Source organism: Mustela nigripes, chromosome 13 (genome assembly GCF_022355385.1).
Source record: "Mustela nigripes isolate SB6536 chromosome 13, MUSNIG.SB6536, whole genome shotgun sequence".
Taxonomy (NCBI): Eukaryota; Metazoa; Chordata; class Mammalia; order Carnivora; family Mustelidae; genus Mustela; species Mustela nigripes.
In genome coordinates this window covers 43,435,447-43,459,832 of record NC_081569.1, presented here as the reverse complement: position 1 = coordinate 43,459,832, position 24,386 = coordinate 43,435,447, and the positions used below count along the sequence as shown (strand labels likewise).

Here is a 24,386-nt window from a genome sequence, read left to right as displayed (position 1 = left end):
CTTGGGGTCCTGGAATTGAACCCCACTTTGGGCTCCCTGCTCATTGGGAAGCCTGCTTCTCCCTCTCCCCCAACTCGTGCTCACTCTCTGTGATGCCCTCTGTCTCTCTTTCTCTCAAATAAATAAATAAAATCTTTTTTTTTTTTTTTTAAGATTTTATTTATTTGAGGGGTGCCTGGGTGGCTCAGTGGGTTAAGCCGCTGCCTTCGGCTCGGGTCATGATCTCAGGGTCCTGGGATCGAGTCCCGCATGGGGCTCTCTGCTCAGCAGGGAGCCCACTTCCTCCTCTCTCTCTCTCTCTGCCTGCCTCTCCGACTACTTGTGATTTCTCTCTGTCAAATAAATAAATAAAATCTTTAAAAAAAAAAAAGATTTTATTTATTTGAGATAAAGAGAGAGACAGAGATAGGAACAGAGAGCATGAGTGAGCATGAGTTGGGAGATGAGGAAGAAGCGGACTCCCCACAGAGCAGGGAGCCCGATGTGGGTCTCCATCCCGGGACCCTGAGATCGTGACCTGAGCTGAAGGCAGGCGGCCAACTGACTGAGCCACCCAGGCACCCTAATAGATAAAATCTTTAAATAAAATAAAATAAAATTCTTAACCTAAATGCTCAATTCTCAGGAAGACCTTCTGTGAGCCTATAGGCCATGTTAGTGATCTTTGTGTGTATTGATCAAGTTTGTACATCCTTTTACTTTTCCCTATATGTGACTCCTTTCACACTTACAATTACTTGCCTCAGGGTCTCTTTCCCATTAGACTATAGGCTTACAGAAGCAGGACTTCTCTCTGGCTAATTCATTTTTGCATCTGTAGCACATTGCAAAGAGTCTTACCAATCCCAATGTTAATAGAGTCAACACTAAATATTTATTGGATGATGATTAGCTATTAGTGGCAAATTCAAAATATTTATTCTAGTCTACTTAAAGGATTGCATGCTTTCTTTTTTCATGTCACTTTCTTCAGATTTCTGTGATCTACCTTCTTCAGACTTCTAGGATCCTAATAGGTGCATTTATTTTTCTTTCCTTTTTTTTTAAAGATTTTATTTATTGATTTGACAGAGTAGGAAGAGAGGCAGGTGGGGGCGGGGTTAGGGGAATGCTGTTGAGGGTGTGTGGAAGCAGGCTCATCGCTGAGCAGAGAACCCGGTGCAGGGCTTGATCCCAGGACCCTGAGATCATGACCTGAGCTGAAGAGAGAGGCCCAACCCACTGAGCCATCCAGGCACCCCAGTGCATTTATTTTTCATGTATTTCTGTTAAAAAGGTAAAGAGTAGGCCAGTAAATACACTTTTCTTTTTTTGATACTAGGTGGTAATTGAAACTTTGTCAGTGGGAGCAACCATGCTATTACCTCCATTACGAGAACGTATGGAATTGCTTCATTCTCTTTTACCCCAAGGACCTGATAGATGGGAAAGCTTATCTAAAGGACAGGTAAGCCTTTGTATGGTATCTAAGTAAACCAGTAATATCACAGACACTGCAGTGGGGACTGTGACCCCCACTGAAGGGGAAATAAAGCTATTGATTACCATGTGTTCATGGAATAATACTTTATGGGTTTAGTAAATCCTAATTTAATATTTTCTGCTGGAAGAGTTCCCATTATTCTAATGAATGTGAAGCAAATGATAACGTATTAAATAATTTGGGGCTAATTATTAAAATTTAATAATTTGTTGCTTATACTATCAAACCAGAGACATTTTAGTTTATAGTGTGCTAAGTTAAAATCAAGGTCCTGTGCTACTGTTGGTTCCATGCCCAGAACATTATTTGAAATTGCTTCTATAAAAAAAGTAAAAGAAGATGACTGTTACGAAAATGTAGGTGAGGACATGAATGTGTTTATTCTTTCCATTTTTAAGATCTTACGTACATTAAAATAAATACATTTTGTTCGATCAAGTAGAACTATCAATTGTAGAGTTACAGGTTTCAGGGGAAAAGTGGTCCTCATTGGCAATGTAATATCCACAGTAGCTTCCAATGAGTAGTTTTCAGTCGTTTAGATTTCAGGTGATTTATTTTAAATAGTAGAATAAATAGTTACATTGATGATTGTATAGAAGAATATAGTATAATTTATCTGTTGACATTTCCTACTCTTGCAAGTCCTAAAATCATTATGCAAAGAATACCATTTTGTTGAGAGTTTTGGGTATTATAGTAAAAGAAGGAATAAAATGCTGTATGTTACATTTTTCCAAATGGTATCAGTGGAACAGCTTTTCTTTTAATTATATACTTCCTGAAATATCAGGATATAAAGTGGGATCATTTTTTTCTAAGTGCATTTTAAACTAATCATTTGTACCTATTTCATTGATGAAAATATTTTTCTTTAGCGAATGCAACTGGATATCATTCTGACAAGTTTGCAAGATCATACCCATGTAGCTTCCTTACTTGGCTATAGCTCACCCTCTGATGCTGCTGACCTCTCTTCTGTGTGTACTGGCTATGGAAACCTGTCAGATCAACCTTATGGCACTCCAAGCTGCCATCCAGACACCCATCTGGCTGAAATTTTGATGAAGACTCTCTTAAGAAATTTAGGATTTTATACAGTAAGTTGCTCATTTCCTTTGTAGTTAAAAAAAGAATAAAGCTTGGATTTTGTTTTTTGTGTTTCTTTTTTGGAGGGGATAGGGATGGCTTCAGGTTAAGGTATTTTGATGTTTAAATACGTATAAAATAAACAAAACTCCAGACTGCACTCCCCTAGAGGCAGAACACACATGTCAGATCTCCCTTATATTGTAGGAGCTAAATGACTTGTAATTGAGAATTCCAAAATGATTTTTTTTTTTTTTAGAATTTTACCAAGTGTTTCTTATGTTAATGTTCAAGAATAAACAAATAAACATAGTCGTCAACATTTTGCAAGAGAAGAAGAGTAAGAAAGGGAATAACCTTACCAGATAAAATCCTATAATTATAGTATGGTTGGTACTTACTAGGAATAGGCTGGTCAGTAGGAGAGAAGACAATGGACACTACAGCTTTCCCTGTGTTAAGATGCTCTTAATTCCTAAGTGTTTCTTAGATCCCCTATCCCCCAAACATTTCTGTGGGTTCTAACCCACAACATTATAACCTAATGCTAATAGCAGTATTGTAGTTATTGTCACTTTTTTGCTGGTCTCTTTTCTGCATCTTACTGCTGGACTAACCTCACTGTAGTAAATTAAGACCTCTTCAGATCCTTCACCATTTGGCTTACACACCACTCATCTGAGCTCATGAGCATGGCATTATCTGTTTCCAGCTTGCTCTACTAATCTATGACTTCTTCAGGGAAGCCTTACCCAAATAACCCTATTTAACCATGTAATTTTAACTTAGTAAACTTCAGCAGTTTTTAGAGACAAGGTATACTGTGTGACTTAACTTTGAATGGTGTGTGTATCCTTTCATATTGTCTCCTAGGCCTCATCACGGTCAGATCTGTATCTTCTTCTGTGCAAGTGTTAGTGTTCTGTTCTGTCCACATTAAAAGGTGGCTAAATCTGAATGGCAGTTGGGCCTATATAGTTACTTTCTTTCAGATTTAAGAATATAAATTTGATCTGATGTCTGGCTGCACATGGAATGGGAACAATTTCATAATGTCCTTTGTTATTGACAGAACATTTTTTCCCAAAGTTGTAAGGAGTATTGGTGCAGCATGAAGTGCCTTTCTCTTAAAGTAGATTGGCTGTCACTATCAAGTGTGAAGCCCATGGATGGGATTCTTAACACCACAAATATAGTTTGATGCACTTGTCCTTTGAAAGCAAATATCCTCCAGTTACTCTGATTTGATAGTTTTGCCTTCAGCTCTAGAAGCTGCTGCCTGGTAATTGTGGTACATCTTTATGGCACCACCTTGCGTAGCTGCTACATGTACTTTCGGCAAGAGTCTAGCCTCCTTGAGTCAGAGTTTTCTTAATGCTTTTATTTGTCATTCTTACAAAGGAAGATGAAATCTTGCATTTATATAATTAAAAGCACCATGTGCACAACAATGTGAACACATGAGATATTATTGAGCTGAATATTCAAAAAAGGTGATAAATTTGATATTGTATGTATTTTACTACAATTAAAGATAAAATTAACTAGTGAAAAATAAAGTAGTGCCTTCCTAATATCATTAGGGCTGGGGTAGATGTCTATGTTATATGGAAATGGAAATAAAATATTAATTGCTTTCAGGTGAAAATCATAAATTATTGTTTCTTTCTAAAGTGATTTAAACCAAATCTGTCATGCTCTTTTACTTTTTTTTTTTTTAAATGAGAGAGAGTGTGTGTGTGATGGGAGGGTTTGGGAGGCGGGGAAGAGGGAGGTGCAAGGGTGAGAATCTCCAGCAGGCTCCATGCCCAGTGTGGAAGCTGACATGGGGCTCTATCTCAAAACCCTGAAATCATGACTGGAGCCGAAATCAAGAGTAAGACACTTAACTGTGACTGAGCCACCCAGGTGCCCCTGTCACAGTCTAAGATTTTGAAATGATTGTGTTTGTCTTTGTCTCTCTGGGCTGCTATAAACAGAATACCATAGACTGGGTGGCTTTTAGACAATGCAGACTTATATCTCACTATTAAAGAGGTGGGAAATCCAAAATCAAAATGTTGGCAGATTTGTTTGTGCCAACTTCTTGGTTCATAAATAGCTGTCTTCTTGCTGTGTGTCCTCACACAGTGGGTCTCTCTCATAAGGGCACTAATCCCTTCCCAAAGGCCCCATCTCCAAATGCCATCACATTGGGGATTAGGTTTCGACATACGGATTTTGAAGTGACACAAACATTCAGTCTGTAGCAGTGCTTATTTGGCAGCTTACATAAGCAAGGGCCTTAAAATGTGCTGAGACTCTGTCTTGCATGTTGTAAACATAGACCATTACTTTATGCATAAAGATGTTCATCACATTTTTATAAGATAGAAAATTTTATTTTAAAGATTTTATTTATTTGACAGACAGCGATCACAAGTAGGCAGAAAGGCGGGCAGAGAGAGAGGGGGAAGCAGGCTTCCTGCTGAGCAGAGAGCCCCATGTGGGGCTCGATCCCAGGACCCTGGGATCATGACCTGAGCTGAAGGCAGAAGCTTTAACCCACTGAGCCACCCAAGTACCCCAAGATACAAAATTTTAAACAGCTTAAATATCTAAAATGGCTAGGTAAATTATGGTACATATGCTCAAGGGAATATTATGACTCTTAAAATTTATATACCCATGGTTCGTGAGGACATAATGCTTACAAATCTGTTGGAAAAGAGAAGATTAAAAACAATATGCAGTATTATGAAGAATGCAAAAGTCACAAAAATAAGTAAAGAAATACATAAAAAATATTAATAGTGATTTTATTTGGGTGTTGGCTAAATGGTGATTTTAACCTTATTAAAGGTTTTGTTATTTTCTAAATTTTTTACAAGAACAGTTTTTTAGGGACGCCTGGGTGGCTCAGTTGGTTAAGCAGCTGCCTTCGGCTCAGGTCATGATCCCAGGGTCCTGGGATCGAGTCCCACATCGGGCTCCTTGCTCAGCAGGGAGCCTGCTTCTCCCTCTGCCTCTGCTGCCATTCCGTCTGCCTGTGCTCGCTCTCTCCCTCTCTCTCTCGGACAAATAAATAAAATCTTTAAAGAAAAACAAAAAACAGTTTTTTAAAAAAATATTTTTAACTTGAAATAATTTAAAACTTACACAAGAGTTTCAAGAATTAGAGAATTCCCTCTACTCTTCAGCCGAATTAGCTTTACCATCTCTGTCTATTTCTTATTCTAAATCATTTGAGAGTATAGATGTCATGCTGACTATTCCTAAATACTTAAGCATGTATTTCTTTTAAGATTTTATTTATTTATTTGAAAGACAGAGATCACAAGTAGGCAGAGAGGCAGGCAGAGAGAGAGGAAGGGAAGCAGGCTCCCTGTCGAGCAGAGAGCCCGATGCGGAGAGCCCGATGCGGGGCTTGATCCCAGGACCCTGGGACCAGGACACTGGGACCATGACCCGAGCTGAAGGCAGAGCCACCTAGGCACCCCAAGCATGTATTTCTTAAGAAGGGCATTCTTTTATATAATAGTAGGACAATTATTCAGAAAATTTAACATTGATACAATTTAATATACAATCCATATTCACATTTTTATGACTGTCTTAATGTTATGCTTATAGTGGTGCCTGGTTATAGTCAGTTAAGCTCAGTCGGTTAAGCGTCTGCCTTCGGCTCAGGTCATGGGCCCAGGGCCATGGGATTGAGCTCTGCAGGGATCCTGCTTCTCCCTCTCTCTCTGTCAAAGAAATAAAATCTTTAAAAAAAAGTGCTTTGTAGCAACCCCTCCCTCAAATGCAGGATCACACACTGTATTTAGTTGTCATGTCTCTTTAGTCCATTTCTTTTTTTTCTATGTATTTTAAAATTTAAATATAGTTGATACCACTTCTTTTATAATCAGAAACTAATTTCTGAGAATTGGGTTCAAATGAACAGTTGTGTCTGTTCACAACCATGTGAAAACAAACCTTTCACAAGAACTGTGGAAAGCAATTTTATTAAAATATGTAGTATGTCGTCTGTGGGTATTCTACTGTTTTCTCTATATTCAAAGTTTCTGTAATGAAACGTGTATTACTTTTTTTTGAGTGGCAAAACATATTGAAATTAACAAGTTTTGCTAATAGCTAGTAACAACAGCACAAGGATTTAAAGATTAATAAGGGGAAAAAGGAGACAATGGCTTCTTAAATCAGAATCATTTATGGTAGGTCTTGACTTCATTTTCAAACACTTCAAATATAATCTTCATTTATATATCATCTTAGGATCAAGCCTTTGGAGAGCTAGAAAAGAATAGTGATAAATTTCTACTTGGAACATCATCTTCAGAAAACAGTCAGCCTGCTCATCTTCATGAACTCCTGTGTTCACTGCAGAAACAGCTGCTGGCATTTTGCCATATCAATAGCATTAGTGAGGTATGTGATTCTTTGCCTTTTATGATGATCTCCCAGGGACCTTGAAACTCAGATATTTGGGTAAGCATGATATTTCTGGACCTTGACTCTTTCACAGTAGTAATTTAAGAACTTTTCCCCCCAGAACTCAAGCAGCGTGGCGCTGCTTCATAAACATCTTCAGCTCTTGTTGCCTCATGCCACAGATATTTATTCACGTTCTGCAAATTTGCTCAAAGAAAGTCCTTGGAATGGCAGCGTTGGAGAAAAATTAAGAGGTGTGTTTGGTACTGGATTTGACATTTAATCAGTGGTTATAAAGGAGAAATTCTTAGCCTTCCCAAAGCCTTAAGAGACCTGAAACTTCTGAGTGGAATAGGAATGGTCTTCAATCTCCTTCCTATTAAAGATCCCTTTGATTTGGGTTTGGGGTGATGGTAACAGTGATGGATAATGACTGATCTTGAAAGATGATAATTGACACGATGGAGCCCTAATTTAAAGATGTTTCAGTGATACTCAAAAAGATTAATTTGCTGCTGACTGAACATAATTAAAAAAAGATTAATTTTAAATGGCATAAAGTGAATTTTTATCTGCTATTTCTCTACCTTTCTTCAGCATTTGCCAGTGTCCCACTTTCCTTCTTGAAATGTTTTCTTCTCTTGGGTTTCTCTGTAGTCACAATCCTCATATCTCTCTGATCACTTTTTTTCAGTTGTTTCCTATAAGCTCTTTTTCCTTGGACATGCCCTTCAATGTTTAAGATCCTCTCAGTTTTGCCTTCAACCCTTTTTTCTCCGTGAATGATCTGATCTGGTCCCATTTCCTTTGACCACCCCGAGTGTGTTGATTTCCATATCTGCATCTGGCTGATAATTCCTTTTTCACACCAAAGCCCTTTCTAGTTATTGTTGGGTATATTTTCTTGGTTGTCTCAAAGGCAACTAAAATTCCTTACGTTTCTCTGAAACCTCCTTATCTCTGAAGTTCCCCAACTCAATAAAGAAAGAAACTGAGAAACTAAAACCGTTGCTTACTAGACACCTTCATTTTGTCGTTCCACAGGTATTTAAAATTTAATCTCTTCAAATGGAAGTCATCTCTGATGGTCCTTCCTGCCCCAAATACAATGAAATACAGAAACAAAATTAATTTAAAATGAATATAGGTAGAAAGACAGGTGCTTTGAAGTGACCTTAATTTTTTTTAAAGTAAATTTGGTTTAAAAAACACAATATGTAAAGATCATGAGGGTAGGAACTTTTAAAAGCTCTTTGTTCATGGCTGTCTGCCTTTCACCTAGGACAGTGCTTGGTATGTTGTACTCAATAAATATTTCTTGAGAAAATCTAAAAATGAAGGTAAATTAGTGAATGAGAGATTCATAATGCATTTAAAGGGAAGCAGCTATAATCCTTTGAATTTGTTGGCACAGGGATCTGTATGCTTTCCCACAAAGTGTCTGTTGGTGGTACTTTCTGAAAGTGAGTAAATACTAGTGCAACATCACCTACCAGGTACATGTTCAACAAGGAGTTATCTAATTAGTATACTCTAGTTCTACACTAAAATAGTATTTTTTAGGTTTTTTCTTTTTTAAATTTGAAACAATTGATCCATGTTGAATTTCTTACCCTTCATAGATGTGATATACGTCTCAGCTGCAGGCAGTATGCTTTGCCAGATTGTTAACTCTCTACTGTTACTCCCCGTGTCAGTGGCACGGCCTCTGTTGAGTTACCTCCTCGACTTGTTGCCACCTCTTGATTGCCTTAATAGACTCCTGCCAGCTGCTGCACTTTTAGAAGACCAAGAGTTACAGTGGCCTCTTCATGGTAAGTAAACAGTAAAACAAGCAAGGCTTTTGGGAAAAATCATTCCTCTTGCATGCAATAGGTAGGTCATATCTGATATTCGGGTGTTTTACATAATCAAAAGGTAGGGTTGTTATGGTCTAAGAATTTGCAGCCTTAAGGGCGACTGAGATGAGAGAACTCAGAAAGTTGCTCATATGTAATAGTGTCATAAGTAGGGTCTTTATATGGTCATTAGGTTTGAGTAGTGTATTTCATTGATGCTGAGACATGTTTTATTTCAAATTTTCACATCATTGAAATTAGGATACATCTTACCTTGGATAATAGGAAAGCATTTTTTCACAGTTCAGTTCAGTCAGCAGCGTAGTGACACATTTTACAATCAGTGGATTGATTTGATTAAAAAGTTCTGTTTCTTGGGACGCCTGGGTGGCTCAGTTGGTTGGACGACTGCCTTCAGCTCAGGTCATGATCCCAGAGTCCCGGGATCGAGTCCCGCATCGGGCTCCCAGCTCCACGGGGAGTCCGCTTCTCCCTCTGACCTTCTCCTTGCTCATGCTTTCTCTCACTGTCTCTCTCTCAAATAAATAAATAAAATCTTTAAAAAAAAAAAAAAAAAAAGTTCTGTTTCTTAAATGAAAAGATCTTTAATTTTAAATCTCTGACAATAAAATATTTAGTATTTGATTGGATTTATAGATAACTGAATGTAGAAGATGGAAATTGAGAATCTGTATGTGGATTTTTTTTTTTTTTTAAACGGAACTTCATAGGAAATAGCATGCTGATTTTAGGTATGACACTTGAATTCAGTCTTTTTTTTTTTTTTTTTTTTTTTTTTTTAATTTTTTTTTTTTTTTTTTTTTTTTTTTTTTAAAGATTTTATTTATTTATTTGACAGAGAGAAATCACAAGTAGATGGAGAAGCAGGCAGAGAGAGAGAGAGAGAGAGGGAAGCAGGCTCCCTGCTGAGCAGAAAGCCCGATGCGGGACTCGATCCCAGGACCCTGAGATCATGACCTGAGCCGAAGGCAGCGGCTTAACCCACTGAGCCACCCAGGCGCCCTTGAATTCAGTCTTAATTTATAAAATGATTTTGATACTTATTTGGATATAACTTAAAGTACTATGTCTAGAAAACATTAATGTATTTTACATTAAAATCTATCATAAGGCTATCAAAGGAGTTTCATTACTAAGTCTTAAAAACCTTTCAAGTGAGCCTACCACATGTTTCATTAGAAAGAATCCTGGAGAGCGCCTGGGTGGCTCAGTGGGTTAAGCCCCTGCCTTTAGCTCAGATCATGATCTCAGGGTCCTGGGAGTCCCACATTGGGCTCTCTGCTAGGCAGGCAGCCTGCTTCCTCCTCTCTCTCTTTCTACCTGCCCCTCTGACTACTTGTGATCTCTCTGTCAAATAAATAAATAAAATCTTAAAAAAGAAAGAAAGAAAGAATCCTGGACTAAGGCTTAAAGCTAGTGACTTGGCTGTATTATCTAGGGCAGGTTGCTTATAATTTCTTAAGCCTTCGTTTCTTCTAGAAGTATTGGAATTGGACAAGATGACAATGAGGACCTGTCTTACTTTAACATTATATGGTTCTATGACACTGAGTTTAGATAAATCAAGTGTCAAGGTTATAACTGTAGGAGGTTGTTAGTCAGGTTTTATATGGAGCCTCTCCAGGTTCACTCTTGTTTTTTTTTTTTTTTAATATTTTATTTATTTATTTGACAGACAGGGATCACAAGTAGGCAGAGATGCAGGCAGAAAGAGAGAGAGAGAGGGAAGCAGGCTCCCTGCTGAGCACAGAGCCCGATGTGGGACTCGATCCCAGCACCCTGAGATCATGACCTGAGCTGAAGGCAGCGGCTTAACCCACTGAGCCACCCAGGCGCCCTACTCTTGTTTTTCTAAAGCATCTCAGAACTTTTTAAGATTCACTCTTTTTGTATTAGATAAGTTAGGTATCATCTTATTTTGGATTTTTGCATCTGTGTTCTCATAACTGATAGTTTTCTATAATTTCTCATTTTTGTGTTTTTGTTTTTTTTTTTTTTTAAAGATTTTATTTGTTTATTTGACAGAGAGAGATCACAAGTAGATGGAGAGGCAGGCAGAGAGAGAGAGAGAGAGAGAGAGAGAGAGAAGCAGGCTCCCTGCTGAGCAGAGAGCTTGATGTGGGACTCGATCCCAGGACCCTGAGACCATGACCTGAGCTGAAGGCAGAGGCTTTAACCCACTGAGCCACCCAGGTGCCCTTTTGTGTTATTTTTATGTCATTTTTACTGCCACAGTTATACTAACTTCATGGTATCATTTTGGAGTCTACCCTTCCTTTCCTTTGCTTATCTGAAATTATTTATGTAAGATAGAGGTTAGCTTTTTTTGAAGGTTTAGAAGAGTTTATCTATAAAACCACCAGGCCCTGGCGTTTAGATAGACTTTATATTAGTTTTCTTTCCTTAGTTGTTACTGTTCTTCTCTAGTTTTTTTGTTTCTTCTCAAATCCATTTTGGGAGTTGATATCTTTTCAGAAAATGTTATTTTGTTATTTTCATTTTTTAAAGATTTTATTATTTATTTGAGGGAGAGAACGTGAGAGAGAACATGAGCTGGGGGAGAGGCCGGTGGAGAGGGAAAAGCAGAGTTCCCGCTAAGCGGGAAGTCTTGTGGGCTCAGTTTCAGGACCCTGGGATCATGACTTGAGCTGAAGGCAGATGGTTAACCGACTGAGCTATCCAGGTGCCCCTCAAATTTATTGGTATAAAATTGACGGTTTTTTAAAAATCCCTAGTGTAACTGTGGTTACATCCTCTTTTTTAGTCCTAATTTTTGAATTTATGCCATCTTTTATTAGAGGTTTGTCTTTTTTATCAGTCTTTTTAAATAACCAGTTTTTGGACATGTTAATCTTGTTTGTTTTTCTTTAGCGATTTGATTGACATCTGTACCTATCTTTATGGCTAAGTATAGTTTTTCTTTTTTAAGTGAAGAACTTTTAAAAATAGGTGTATAATAAATCATGGGTCTTGATTTCAGTACAAGACAGTTCTGATTTGGGCCTTAAAAACATTAAACAATAATAAGTGTCATTTTACTAGATCAATTCTTATATTGATTTTGGAGGGATGAGCTGCCTCAAGTACTCACTGTTATGGTGAAATCTGATCTAGATAATGAAAAGTAGGAATAGAATCCCTTGGGATGTCTCTGTCATATACTGTTTTAATGCTTATCTTAAAATTAGTAACTCCAGGGGCTCCTGGGCGCCTGGGTGGCTCAGTGGATTAAAGCCTCTGCCTTCAGTTCAGGTCATGATTCCAGGGTCCTGGGATCGAGCCCCACATGGGACTTTCTGCTCAGCAGACAACCTGTTTCCCCAGCTCTCTCTCTGCCTGCCTCTCTGCCTACTTGTGTTCTCTGGATTTCTGTCTGTCAAATAAATAAATAAAATCTTAAAAAAAAATTAGTAACTCCAAAAGGGATATTTTATTTGATGGCAGAGTTATTTGAATATATTTTAAGTTAGCCTAGTAAAGAGAATATATACAGAAAATGTTATAATTACGTTTTCAGTGTAGAATTAGTTTACTTCATGTCTTATTGCAGTGCAGTAGGAATGAGAATGATTGAGACTCTTGAATACCAGATAAAAAGTGATTACTAATGTTTTTGTTTTTAGGAGGGCCAGAACTGATTGATCCTGCTGGCATGCCGTTACCTCAGCCAGCCCAGTCCTGGGTGTGGCTTGTAGATCTGGAAAGAACAATTGCTCTCCTTATTGGGCGGTGTCTTGGTGGTATGCTTCTGGGCTCCCCTGTGTCTCCAGAGGAACAGGACACTGCATATTGGATGAAAACACCACTTTTTAGTGATGGTGTAGAAATGGACACCCCTCAGTTAGGTAATGGCTTCTCTACAGTGTTTAAAATACATGCTTGTGTTTGTATCTCCATTGGAGATATCTCTTTTTCTGGGTTTGCTGACTAGAGAACTGGTAGTAAACAAGTGAAATATTAGCTGGGTGGGGGATCTGAGACTGTGACTTGGAGCCCTTAGAAGAAGTTAAATCCTACAGCACTGTGTAGTGAAAAGAGCCTCCAAACTAGGGCAGTGTAGGTCTGGTCCCACCCTGTCATTTATTGCTCATTTGGGGCAAGTCATTTAACTTATAAAAACGGGAATATGTTTGATTCCTTGTTTTCTGGGGTTTGGAGGTTATGAAAGTGCTTTATATAGTGTAAAGCTCTCTAAGGTTATCATGACTTCCCAGTATTCAGTTTTCAGACACCTCCCAGATGTGAGTGACAATCCCTTCTCCTCCCTGCGTATCCTACTTTCATGCTGATGACACCTTGTATGTTTCCCTATTTTTTTCTCCCTGTTTTTTTTTCTCCCTATTTATGTTGCCTTTGGGTTTCTCTTTCCTGCCTCATCTCCCATTTGTCTTTTTTGCTGCTAGGCTAGCTCTCAGAATGTCTGAACATGAAGATTTCTCCAGTTCTTGAACAGATGATCTGGTTGTGTTATTTATGATTGACCCTTTAATCTCCCTGGGTCTATAATGTTGGTCCATAAAATAAGGAGAAGATTAGATAGCCCATGTGGTCTTATTGACTGAAATTCATTGTTCCTCTGATGAGAGAAAGAGACTCAGAGAATGCCCAAAAAGGAAAGTCAAGAGAAATCTTAATCTAAGAGAATCTCAATCGAGAGGGAAAACAAAAAATAGTAACTAAGACAAAAAGCACATATTCTGCTTTGGGTTTAGAGGGTTGGGGAGTGGGAGTGAGAAGAGCTGCTGAAGATTTTCCTCCTTTTCCAAATAGAGAGCATATATTCATCATTTCATTTATGAACCAGCGAGTGATTCTGGCCATGGTTTTTGAATGCTAGACTGGCACTTAAGATACAGTTATATTAAGAAAAGTAAAATGGTTTTTCAAGGAATGTTTAACATTGTGAACAAGGTTCCAGTGCTGTCAGTTTTTAGTTCTGTGATATCACAAATGTCCTCTTGAGGACGAAAGTATCTTTATGTCTGCCTTCCTCATATTTTTGTGTACTTACTTCAGTCAATTAACTGGACTTTAGTATGAATAAAATAAATTTCAGTTTGAATGTTATCTTTCAGTTTTTAAAATTATAAAATCATGAAGCTATTAAAATGTTTCATTTTATGTTGAAATACTTGCATGTATTAGGAAAAGTGTATTGTCCTTTGTAAAATTGTACACATAGGATAATTCAGTTATATTAAAGGTTAAATTGACTTTTGGTATTAGCCCCCAATCCTATCATTGGCTATTTTTTTGTGATGGAACATGAATTCTAAATGCCAAAATGTCCCATTAAAAAGTTAGGACCTACTTGAACAAATGTAAATATCAGTAGAGAGACTGTTCATGAAATCTTCACTCTCTCTTGAGTCATACTTAACTGATTATTTTCCCTTAAGTCTAGAAAAAGGAAAAAGTTCTTGTCTAGTCTCTTTCCCAGTGGTGCCATGTTTCTCATTCCAGTTTGAACAGAAGAGTTCTCCAGACCTGTGCTTCAAACATAGGACATGTAGCTTCCCTGGTGCTTGCTTACCAGAATGCCAGAACTCCCAGGGGGTTACGTTTGGTCACACATCCTGGAGGGGATTGATGGGATGGTGATATTACCTCTCACTGAGAAATGTTAAAGGACTTTATCTTTGTACATCTTCTTAAAATGGTTTGAAATGTATTATTAAATATGGATTAAGTAAAAGTGATAAGATTTTATTTGTAGTACCAAAATTGTTCAGGCTTAAAATTGGTCACTTGAATAATTATTTTTAGATAAATGTATGAGTTGCCTGTTAGAAGTAGCTCTTTCAGGCAATGAAGAACAGAAGCCTTTTGATTACAAACTGCGGCCTGAAATTGCTGTGTATGTAGACTTGGCATTGGGTTGTTCAAAAGAGCCTGCGCGAAGCCTTTGGATCAGCATGCAGGATTATGCTGTTAGTAAAGGTAAGATGAAGAGGACGGAGTTGGTAAATACGGAGATAGCTTAGAATACTGACTAATAGATACGTAATATGTGTAAGCAGGAAACACAGGGATCACTCTATTACTTTTTTATAGGAAAAAGCATTTTACAAATAACATTAAATGTAAATTTCTTCTTCCTCTTTGTGGAAAACAGTCTAGGTATGTATCCCACTTTAAGCAAACCTACTGTGGGAAAACAGATTTATATAAAAGATAAATCCAGAGGCACACATTTTACTGAAGTATTTCCTGCAGTATAAATGGGTCTAGTTTAAGAGTCTTGTTTAATCAGACATGTTTATATTGTCAGGATTTGTTTGTTGTTTGGTTTTTGGGGGGTTTTTATTTGCCTATAAAATAGGTAAGTCTGAGTTTAGTTTTTTCCCTAAGCATACAGAAATGACTGGAAAACCAAGATGTAAAATTTTATCTGAGATAGGAGATTTAAGAAGGATTAAGAACAAAACTTAACTTGGGGCTTGATATTTTCTATGAGTGTTTTCTGTTTGTTTGGCTTTATTTTTAAGTAGCATGGTAAATCTGTCAAATTAACAAGAGTTTAGCAGACAATAAACCTCCTACACCCATTTGGAATCTACCGAATATACTACATTTTTAAAATACAGTACTAGTATGCTAACATGGAATTAAAGAAAACACCCACCTATTTCTTATTATCTAATGCTGTGATTTTGGTTTTCTATTGCAAGTATTCATCTGTGTCCAAATGTTTTGATTTCTTACCTAATTCATTTCATTATAATGTTCATAATATCTACTTCATGGCCTCAGATACCAGATATGTTCTCTCTTGACTAGTTTGCTCAGTATCTCCATAAGGATGCTATAATAGATAGTGCTTAAAACCATACTCCTCATTTCAGCTCCTTGTTTTCCTGAAGTGTTCTTCCTGTCTCAGTAAATGCCAGCAACATTCTAAGTACATTTCTAGTTAACTTTGGCTTTTCTCTTACTCGCCCATCTGATCAATCAACAAATCCTGTCGACTCTACCTTTAAAACACATTTGGAATCTGACCACTTCTCACCACTTCTGCTGCTATTGCTTTGGTCTGAGACGCCATTGTTTCTCACCTGAATCACTCCAGTACTGCTGTTGCTGTCCCTCTCCAGTTCACCATGCAGCAGTCAAAGTCTGCCTTTTAAAACACGAGTCAGATCATATTGTATCTTTGTTCAAAGCCTTCTGAGGTGCTTCCCAGTTCCCTCAAGGGTAAAATCTATAAAGGACCTGCAGTGGCCTGCAAGGCCTATATGATCTGGTCTCTAGCAAACTTTCTAATGTCTCCTACCACTTGTGAATGCACCCTTTGTTCCAGCCACAGTGACCTCCTTGAATCTACCTCAGGGCCTCTATACTATTTTTTTCTGAGGGGACACGGTTTCCGTATGGCACCTTCCCTGACTTCATCTACATCTCTGCCCACCTGTATCTTATCCAAGATCTTTGCAAACCAGCCTATATAAAATAGTAATTCCACACTGCTTTATTTTTCTCTCTATTTTTTATATTTCTCTCTTTATTTGTCTCTCTGTGACAGTACTTTGCTGTCACACTAATTTTTGTATTTATTGGCCCCAGCTAGAAAAGAAATTCTGTGAGATCAGAGACTTAGATTTGTTAGCTGCTAGGTCCCTAGCACAAGGAACATATAGTAGGTACATATGTTAAATAATGTTTAGGAAAATGATATCATTCGGATGTTGGATTACTAAAGTGATTAAAATTATTCTGAACTGTTTTCTGAGTCCTTTTAAATGTCAATGCATCATTTTTGTTTTCAGATTGGGACAGTGCAACTTTAAGTAATGAGTCACTCTTGGACACTGTGTCTAGATTTGTTCTTGCAGCGCTTCTGAAACACACAAATTTACTTAGCCAAGCATGTGGAGAAAGCCGGCAAGTAACTTAAAACTATCCTCAGACAAATATTTGCTCTCATGATGTTAGAAATTAGGTAACTTTTCTATTTTGGTTCTTTATTTAGATATCAACCTGGTAAAAGCTTATCAGAAGTGTACCGTTGTGTGTACAAAGTTCGAAGTCGTTTACTTGCTTGCAAGAACCTTGAACTTATTCAGACCAGGTCATCATCACGAGACAGATGGGTAAAGTTGGAAATCAGTTAATTTCTGTTTTTCTGCAGGCTGTGAGATGTAGCTCCAAATTGGTTTATGTGACAGAAAAAACGTGCCTTGATTATTGCAGATGCTGGATAAAATATTGAGTACATACTTCTTTATATAGTGAAGAAATTAGATAAGCAAAAGATTTGGGGGTTATTTAACCCACTTTATCAAGTGACATGGCTGCTAAGAAAGTTTGTATATTCATAGGCTGTATAAGTAATAACAAGTAGAGTTGTGTAAAGCATATGAAATATTATTTCTTTATTTTATGTTGATTAGACTATATTTGAATTATCATATTTAATTTGGGGTGCTATAATTTATGAGGGACATTAACAAAAGCTACCTTGGATTGGTGAAAGGTCTGAAAGTCATCTTCTGTAAGAACTGGAAGTGTCAAAAATGTTTAGCCTAGGGAAATGAAAAAGGGAGTGAATTGATATTTGCCTTAAAAATAAAGCTTCCCTGTAGAAGAGGAAGTAAGTTTGTTTCTTGTACCAGAGGGTATAGGTAGTACCAAAGGGTCACAATTGAATGGGGTATCACTGATAGCTGAATATAAGGAAGAGAGCCTTCTCATAATTAGAGTTGTCCACCACTGATGGTTAAGATTGAGGGATGCCTGAGTGGCGCAGTTAGTTAAGCATCTGCCTTCAGCTCAAGTCATATGATTCCAGGGTCCTGGGATTGAGTCCCACATCGGACTCCCTCCTCGATGGGGAGCCTGCTTCTCCCTCTGCCCTGACCCTCCTTGTCAGCTTGTGCTCTCTCTCTCTCATTCTCTCAAATAAATAAATAAATAAATAAATAAATAAAATCTTTTTAAAAAGGATTGAAACCTTTTAAGACTGCTCCAGAAGTGGGGTGCCTGAGTGGTTCAGTGAGTTAAGTCTGATTCTTGTTATCAGCTCAGGTCTTGTTCTTAAGGTTGTGAGATTAAGCCCAGTGTAGGGCTCCACACTGGATGTGGAGCCTGCTTAAGATTCTCTTTCTCCACACCCCCTCCCCCACTCTACCCCTCACCCTGCTTGCTCTCTCGTGCATGCTCTCTCTCTCTAGGAAAAAAAAAAAAAAAGAAAGAGAAGAATGCTCCAGAAGTTATTCCTGCAACAAAAATAGGTGATTTTTAAAGTGCTTGGTAGTCCTGATAACATGATCCTGTAATTATAAGCCTGGATAATACATCACCTTCAGAAATGCTTACTTTAAAACTTCATACATTAGATGCTTTATACTGTTATTGAGATCTTAGATTTTAAAAAATAAACTCTTTCTCTGCATTTGTATTATAGTATTCTTTTGTCATGCACTGATTTAATGGATCTATTTGTTAGTGACTTTGAATGTCCATGAAATGTATTAATTTGCCATTTTGTTGAGGCCTGGATTTGAAACTTCATATTATAGGGATAAGTGACTTATACATTGTATGTGTATGAGTCTGATGGCTCTATGAAATTCTCAGGTTGTTTACTGGCTTTCAATCACAAAATATTTATTATGCATTGAATTTATTATTTATTTATGCATTTATTATGCATTAAATAAAAATTTTCACTTTTACTTTATACTAAAATTTATGGGGGAGGTGATTCTGAGGCTCCTCATATCTTTTTTTTTTAAAAAAATATTGTGTTTATTTATGACAGATAGAGAGGGAACATAAGCATGGTGGATCTAGAGAGGGAGAAGCAGACTCCCCGCTGAGGAAGTAGCCTGATATGAGGCATGATCCGAGGATGCTGGGATCATGATCCCAGCCAAAGGCAGATATCCAATGACTGAGCTACCTATGCGTCCCTGAGGCTCTTAATATCTTTTGTAAGGACTCTGTCCAGTAGCTGAACCACTGTGGGAAATAAAATTAACATTGTCCTTATCAGATTTCTTACTTTTGATTTCTTTAGGGTAAAACAAAGAAAAAAAACCTTAAAAACAGTACTGTTTGTATAACTGAAATTTGCTTAGAGAGTAAAGTTAAATGTTCTCACCAAAAAAAAAAAGTTTGAAAAATACTGTTTTAAATTAGAATTGTTAAAACATTTATACAGAGTAATAAAATAACATACACAGCTTGAAGGAGATTGGATGGTATAAAAATTCATGTTTTTAAATTTCCTTTTAGCTTGGTTTTACACTCAACCCATTTTAATGCAGCTCTGTAGGATTTTATAGCTGAATAACTATAAATTTGAATCAACTTATAACATGACATTCTAATCAATATACTGGGGATAGGAGGGCATATAGGTGTCTCTGGTGTACATACATTTTTTCTAAACTTCCAGATTTATCCAGTGTATCTTTTGGGTTTTTGTAGTAAAATTCATGCGTTAGTGATATTAGTAGTATTATAAAAAAAGTCAAGTTTTAATAAAGTTTTCCAAGTTTTTGAAAAAAATATTCAATGTAGCTTTGATTATTTCTCTAAGATCTCAGAAAACCAAGACTCTGCAGATGTTGATCCTCAGGAGCACTCATTTACCCGGACCATTGATGAAGAAGCTGAAATGGAAGAACAGGCTGAGCGAGACCGGGAAGAGGGGCATCCCGAGCCAGAGGATGAAGAAGAAGAACGGGAACATGAAGTGATGACAGCTGGCAGTGAGTACACCCTTCTTACTTCACAGATACACTTGTGGCATTCTTCATGTTAGGGGAACTAACTGGAAAAGAGAAAGGCAAAAATTTCTCTATGGTTTTTCTAAAAGGATCTGATATTCTACTGGTGATCTCAGTTTACATTAGTTAATGTTTCAGCTCTTAAAACTGTGCTAGTTACCTTTTGAAGCTATTATATTGCATGTTTTGGGCTGAAAAGCTCTGAAAGCAGGCTTTTAGAAATAATAACTGTTCTACTAAGTCTTATGCATGAAGTGATGCCCATGAGTGATTGGATAAGGTCATTTAGAGTTTGTTTTTGAGGTTAGCAGTTTGTCCACAGGCTTGGCCAACCTCTGTGTGGTGAGGAAGAGAGGCCCTTTCTGCATTTACTAGGCGAGCCTATTACTTTTTATATGTTATACTTCCTAAAATTATAAATTTCACCCTCTAATTACAGCCATTGTCAGTAGAGAGCAAGAATATACGTGAGACTATTAGCTCAGTGAATAATACTTTTCATACTTGTATATTCCAAGGTAACATAATTTTTAAACATAATCATTTAGATGTTTAAATAAAGATCTTATTTATTTATTTGACAGAGAGAGATCACAAGTAGGCAGAGAGGCAGGCAGAGAGAGAGGAAGGAAAGCAGGCTCCCTGCTGAGCAGAGAGCCCAATGTGGGGCTCGATCCCAGGAGCCCGGGATCACGACCTGAGCTGAAGGCAGAGGCTTAACCCACTGAGCCACCCAGGCGCCTCTCATTTAGATGTTTAAAAGGAAATATCCATGTTTTTAAACAGTTGTTAGTATCTTTTGAGTGATTTGGCTTTTTCAAATTAAAATGTGTACTTACTTTGTAAGTTAAAATATTATGGCTAGCTATACATTTGGTATTAGGATTGTCTATATGTATCAATTTGACACTTATTTTATTATCAGTTTGTTTGTGTTCTGCATACTTCTAAAAATGATTTGGAGGTGGCCCAAACCCAAAAACCACAGGAAAAAAAACAAAAACAAAAACAAAAGACAAGGAAAAAGGGGATTGGAGATGGGGAGGGAAAATAATTATATCTTAAAAACCTAGGCTGAAAGAACTTTTGCAGTTAAAACTTAGTTCAGAAATTCTGGAAAGTAAAGTCCAAAGGGTAAAACACAGTAGCAAAATATGACCCTTAATTATAGTAAAGAAAGTGTAGTAGTCATCCATGGAGTAGTAATTTTTAAACCAGCTATGGTTTTTGAGCACCTATGTTATCCACTGAACACTGGGTCAAATGCTTCTCGTAGATTAGCTGATAATCCTGACAACAGTCTAGTGAGATGCACTCTAACACTTAGCCTATTTTAAAGGTGGGCAGGCTGAGGTTAAAGGAGACAAAATTATGTGCGTGTGGCCACTATTATTAGCAGCTGGAACTAGATAGAGTGAGATCTGCCCCCAAATTCCAGTGACCATTCTCTTAATTACTTTAAATGATTTCCAGCTTTGTACTCTTGAGTTTGTTGCTGTGATTTTTGCAGAAATAAGAGACTCTAAAAACAGCGTATGAAAATAATGCTATAATAATTCTATAAAATACACATATAAAATCCATTTTTAAAGTTTGTACTTTGGTATGAACAGATGAATCTAGTATTTTACCAACTTTTCTCCTTGGGTTCCCAATAAGAATACTGTTTTCACTCCAAATTTGAGCAAAACATTCCTATTGTGGAGTATCTACTACTGCATCAGAACCTTAATAAAATCAGTGACTTTTTACACTTGTGAATTGGGAAGGGTTGATATCAGATAGACATTCTTGGTGATGCCACTTGGGTCTAGAGGCAATTTTGACTGTATATTATAACCATACACAGTTTCAGCAAAGAACTTTAGAGGTTGTACTTTTAAAAAATGTGTTGGAGATACAGCAAAATGTAGATGGTAGGAATTCTATAGACTTCAGAAGGGGAAAGGGGGCTTTTCATAACTATTGCAACTTAAATTTTATGTTTCTTTTGTAACCCGACATTTTTCATACCAAGGTCACGAACATTTCAGAAATATGTAGTTATTTTTATCTTACCCAGTAGTTTTGAAACTTTAGTGAACCTCAGAATTAGCTGGAAGATCTGTTAAAACACAGATTGCTGGCTCTGTGCCTACAGTTTCAGAAGGGTTGAGATAGGCCTAGTAATTTGCATTTCTAACGAGTACCCAGATAATGTTGATGCTTCTGGTCTGGGGCCACGCTTTGGAAAGTACTGATCTGACTCATTAGTAAGAGTAGAAATAGAATAAATCAAATCTAAATTCTGTAAAGGCATTTGTATTTCCTATTATAATTTTTGGTGAAAAGTTTAATATTTTACATGTATTTAAGATAATTTTAACTTGGTAACTGTCTGTATTTAGTGTCTAAAAAATAATTTTTCCCTCTTTCAGTAATTTTTGATCCAAACTTTATGACTATTTTTATTGTTATTTTCTTTGCTCTTCTCTCCCCATGTGTTAAGACCTTGTTTTTGTGTTGCATGTTACAGAAATCTTTCAGTGTTTCCTCTCAGCCCGTGAAGTAGCTCGTAGCCGAGATCGAGATAGAATGAACAGTGGGGCAGGGTCTGGGGCTCGAGCTGATGATCCACCTCCTCAGTCTCAGCAAGAGCGAAGGGTCAGCACAGACCTTCCTGAGGGTCAGGATGTATACACTGCTGCCTGCAACTCTGTGATCCATCGGTGTGCCCTGTTAATATTAGGAGTAAGTCCTGTGATTGATGAGCTTCAGAAGCGAAAGGAAGAAGGACAGTTGCAGCAGCCTTCAACAAGTGCCTCTGAAGGGGGTGGACTTATGACCAGGTGGGACTGACTAGAAGCTTAAAATGTTATTCGACCCCCTTTGTTACATTATGCATTGAAATTCTTTATTCTCGAAGTCATAGTGGTCTCTGAAATTAATACAGACATGGAGGAGGAAATACAAATTGAGTATTGTGAAATAATGTGTTAATGTATTAAAGTAATTTAAAGAGTGATACTGATTCAACCTGGAACATACATTTCTGATTAAATGAGGCACAATTTTTCATACATACAAACAGCAGCAGTTGACAAACATGAATTTATTTGCATCTCTGCAATTCAGTGGCGGGCAAGTTATTTTGATGTAATTATAAAAGGTTTTGTGCTTACACAAGAGTCATGATTTCCCATTGACAAATAGAATTACTCCTCACTGTTTGTGTATTATCTCTATGCTGCTAGTTCCATTGAATTTTATGTTAACTAACAGTCCCAAATTGAAAAACTTCTCTTTGTGCCTGTGAGACAGGAGTGAAAGTCTTACTGCAGAGAGCCGGCTAGTCCACGCAAGTCCAAATTATAGACTGATCAAATCGAGGAGTGAATCTGATTTGTCTCAGCCTGAATCAGATGAAGAGGGTTATGCACTGGTAGGTATACCTAGTTTTAGTAAAGAGGGATTTTTGTTTTCAGGGTATAGGTACATAAGACTTTGGTGACAGTAAGTAATATGTGTTTGTCTTGACATAAAAGAGCTTTTTAAAAAAGAACTTTTAAGAGAAATAAGGTAACTATATTGCATAGATATTTACCACCTATATGTTAATGACTCTCAGATTTCTACCTTTAGCTTTGACTTCTTTCTAAACTCCAGATTCATATATCTGATTCCTTGATGGACATTCCACCTGAGTGAGGTTACCCCAATCTTAACCTATCTAAAAATAAATTCATCTTTCTTTCAAATCTTCTTGTCTTATTATATTCCCTGTCTTAGTAGGTGGTATTATTATTAACTACCCAGGATTCATCCTTTTACTTATTTTCTCGTCTTTGCAAACTCCCACACTCCTACACTTCAGTTAGTCAAATCTTGAAAATGTTACCCTTAATATATTTCTCATATGCCCTTTCCATCTCTTTTGCCACTGTTCTGTTTCAAACTTACCTCTTCTTTTGCTTGGACAACTCCAGAAGCATCTCAGCCTCTTGTTTTGTGCCCATTTTCCACATTTCACATGTCTTTTTATATCTCCTCTACTTAAAATCTTTCAGTACCTTCCAGTTATCTACCCAAAAAGCTTCAGGACCTAGACTGCAGGCAAGATGGTAATTTACCTAAGAAGTAAGAAGTGAAGTATACTATAGTGTGATAGGTAAATTATAGTGTGAAAACTGTCTTTAAGAGATTGCTTCTATTTGAGTAGCTTTGGACTTGGAGTTCATAGCTGGATTTTTAGTTTGGCTGTTCCTCTGTCTTGTATGTGAATAATCCATATGTGTTACTTGACTTCTCTGGGCCTTGGTGTTCCAGAGAATTGTGTTAGATCATTAGTGTCTGTTGTATTTATGGCAATGTTTGAGACTTGGCTTCTGGCCTTGATTCTACTTCTGAGGAGCTGTGAGACTGTGGCCATGTCACACAGCAGTTCAAACAGAAACTGGTTTTTTGGATTCAGTGGTCTATAATCTCCATTTTTAGCTCTGAAATTTCTCTGTTGTGTGAATTGAGATGATGCATATGAAAATATTTTTTAAAGGTATAAAGGGCTACATGAACAGAAAGCTGTTGTTTAAAAGAAACGTCTAAGCATAAAAGATTCATCTTCTAAGGAAAGCCCAACAGTGTCTTTAAGGAGGTTTCATTGTATCATGATGTTTTTGTTTGTTTTCTTCCTTTTATTCTTTATTACCATTTGTAGCTCTGTGCTCACAGTTCATGTTCCCAGTCTTATAGCCTTTGAGATTTGCTTTTTTTTTTTTTCCAATCTGATCAGTCTCATTACATAGTCTCCCCCGCCATCATAATTTTATA

The 24,386-nt window shown here is 37.2% G+C and overlaps 1 protein-coding gene across 1 annotated transcript in view; it reads left to right on the top strand.

The window, feature by feature from the left end:
• The window catches only part of HERC1 (HECT and RLD domain containing E3 ubiquitin protein ligase family member 1), a 187,286-nt gene that overhangs the window by 68,821 nt on the left and 94,079 nt on the right, over nucleotides 1-24,386 (top strand). The window contains exons 13-24 of the mRNA XM_059372224.1: nucleotides 1,322-1,447; nucleotides 2,362-2,583; nucleotides 6,833-6,985; nucleotides 7,110-7,242; nucleotides 8,611-8,802; nucleotides 12,471-12,692; nucleotides 14,614-14,787; nucleotides 16,614-16,728; nucleotides 16,817-16,937; nucleotides 19,391-19,562; nucleotides 22,096-22,408; nucleotides 22,881-23,001. Coding sequence (XP_059228207.1) covers nucleotides 1,322-1,447; nucleotides 2,362-2,583; nucleotides 6,833-6,985; nucleotides 7,110-7,242; nucleotides 8,611-8,802; nucleotides 12,471-12,692; nucleotides 14,614-14,787; nucleotides 16,614-16,728; nucleotides 16,817-16,937; nucleotides 19,391-19,562; nucleotides 22,096-22,408; nucleotides 22,881-23,001 — 2,064 coding nt within the window. The remainder of the gene's footprint in view (nucleotides 1-1,321; nucleotides 1,448-2,361; nucleotides 2,584-6,832; nucleotides 6,986-7,109; nucleotides 7,243-8,610; nucleotides 8,803-12,470; nucleotides 12,693-14,613; nucleotides 14,788-16,613; nucleotides 16,729-16,816; nucleotides 16,938-19,390; nucleotides 19,563-22,095; nucleotides 22,409-22,880; nucleotides 23,002-24,386) is intronic.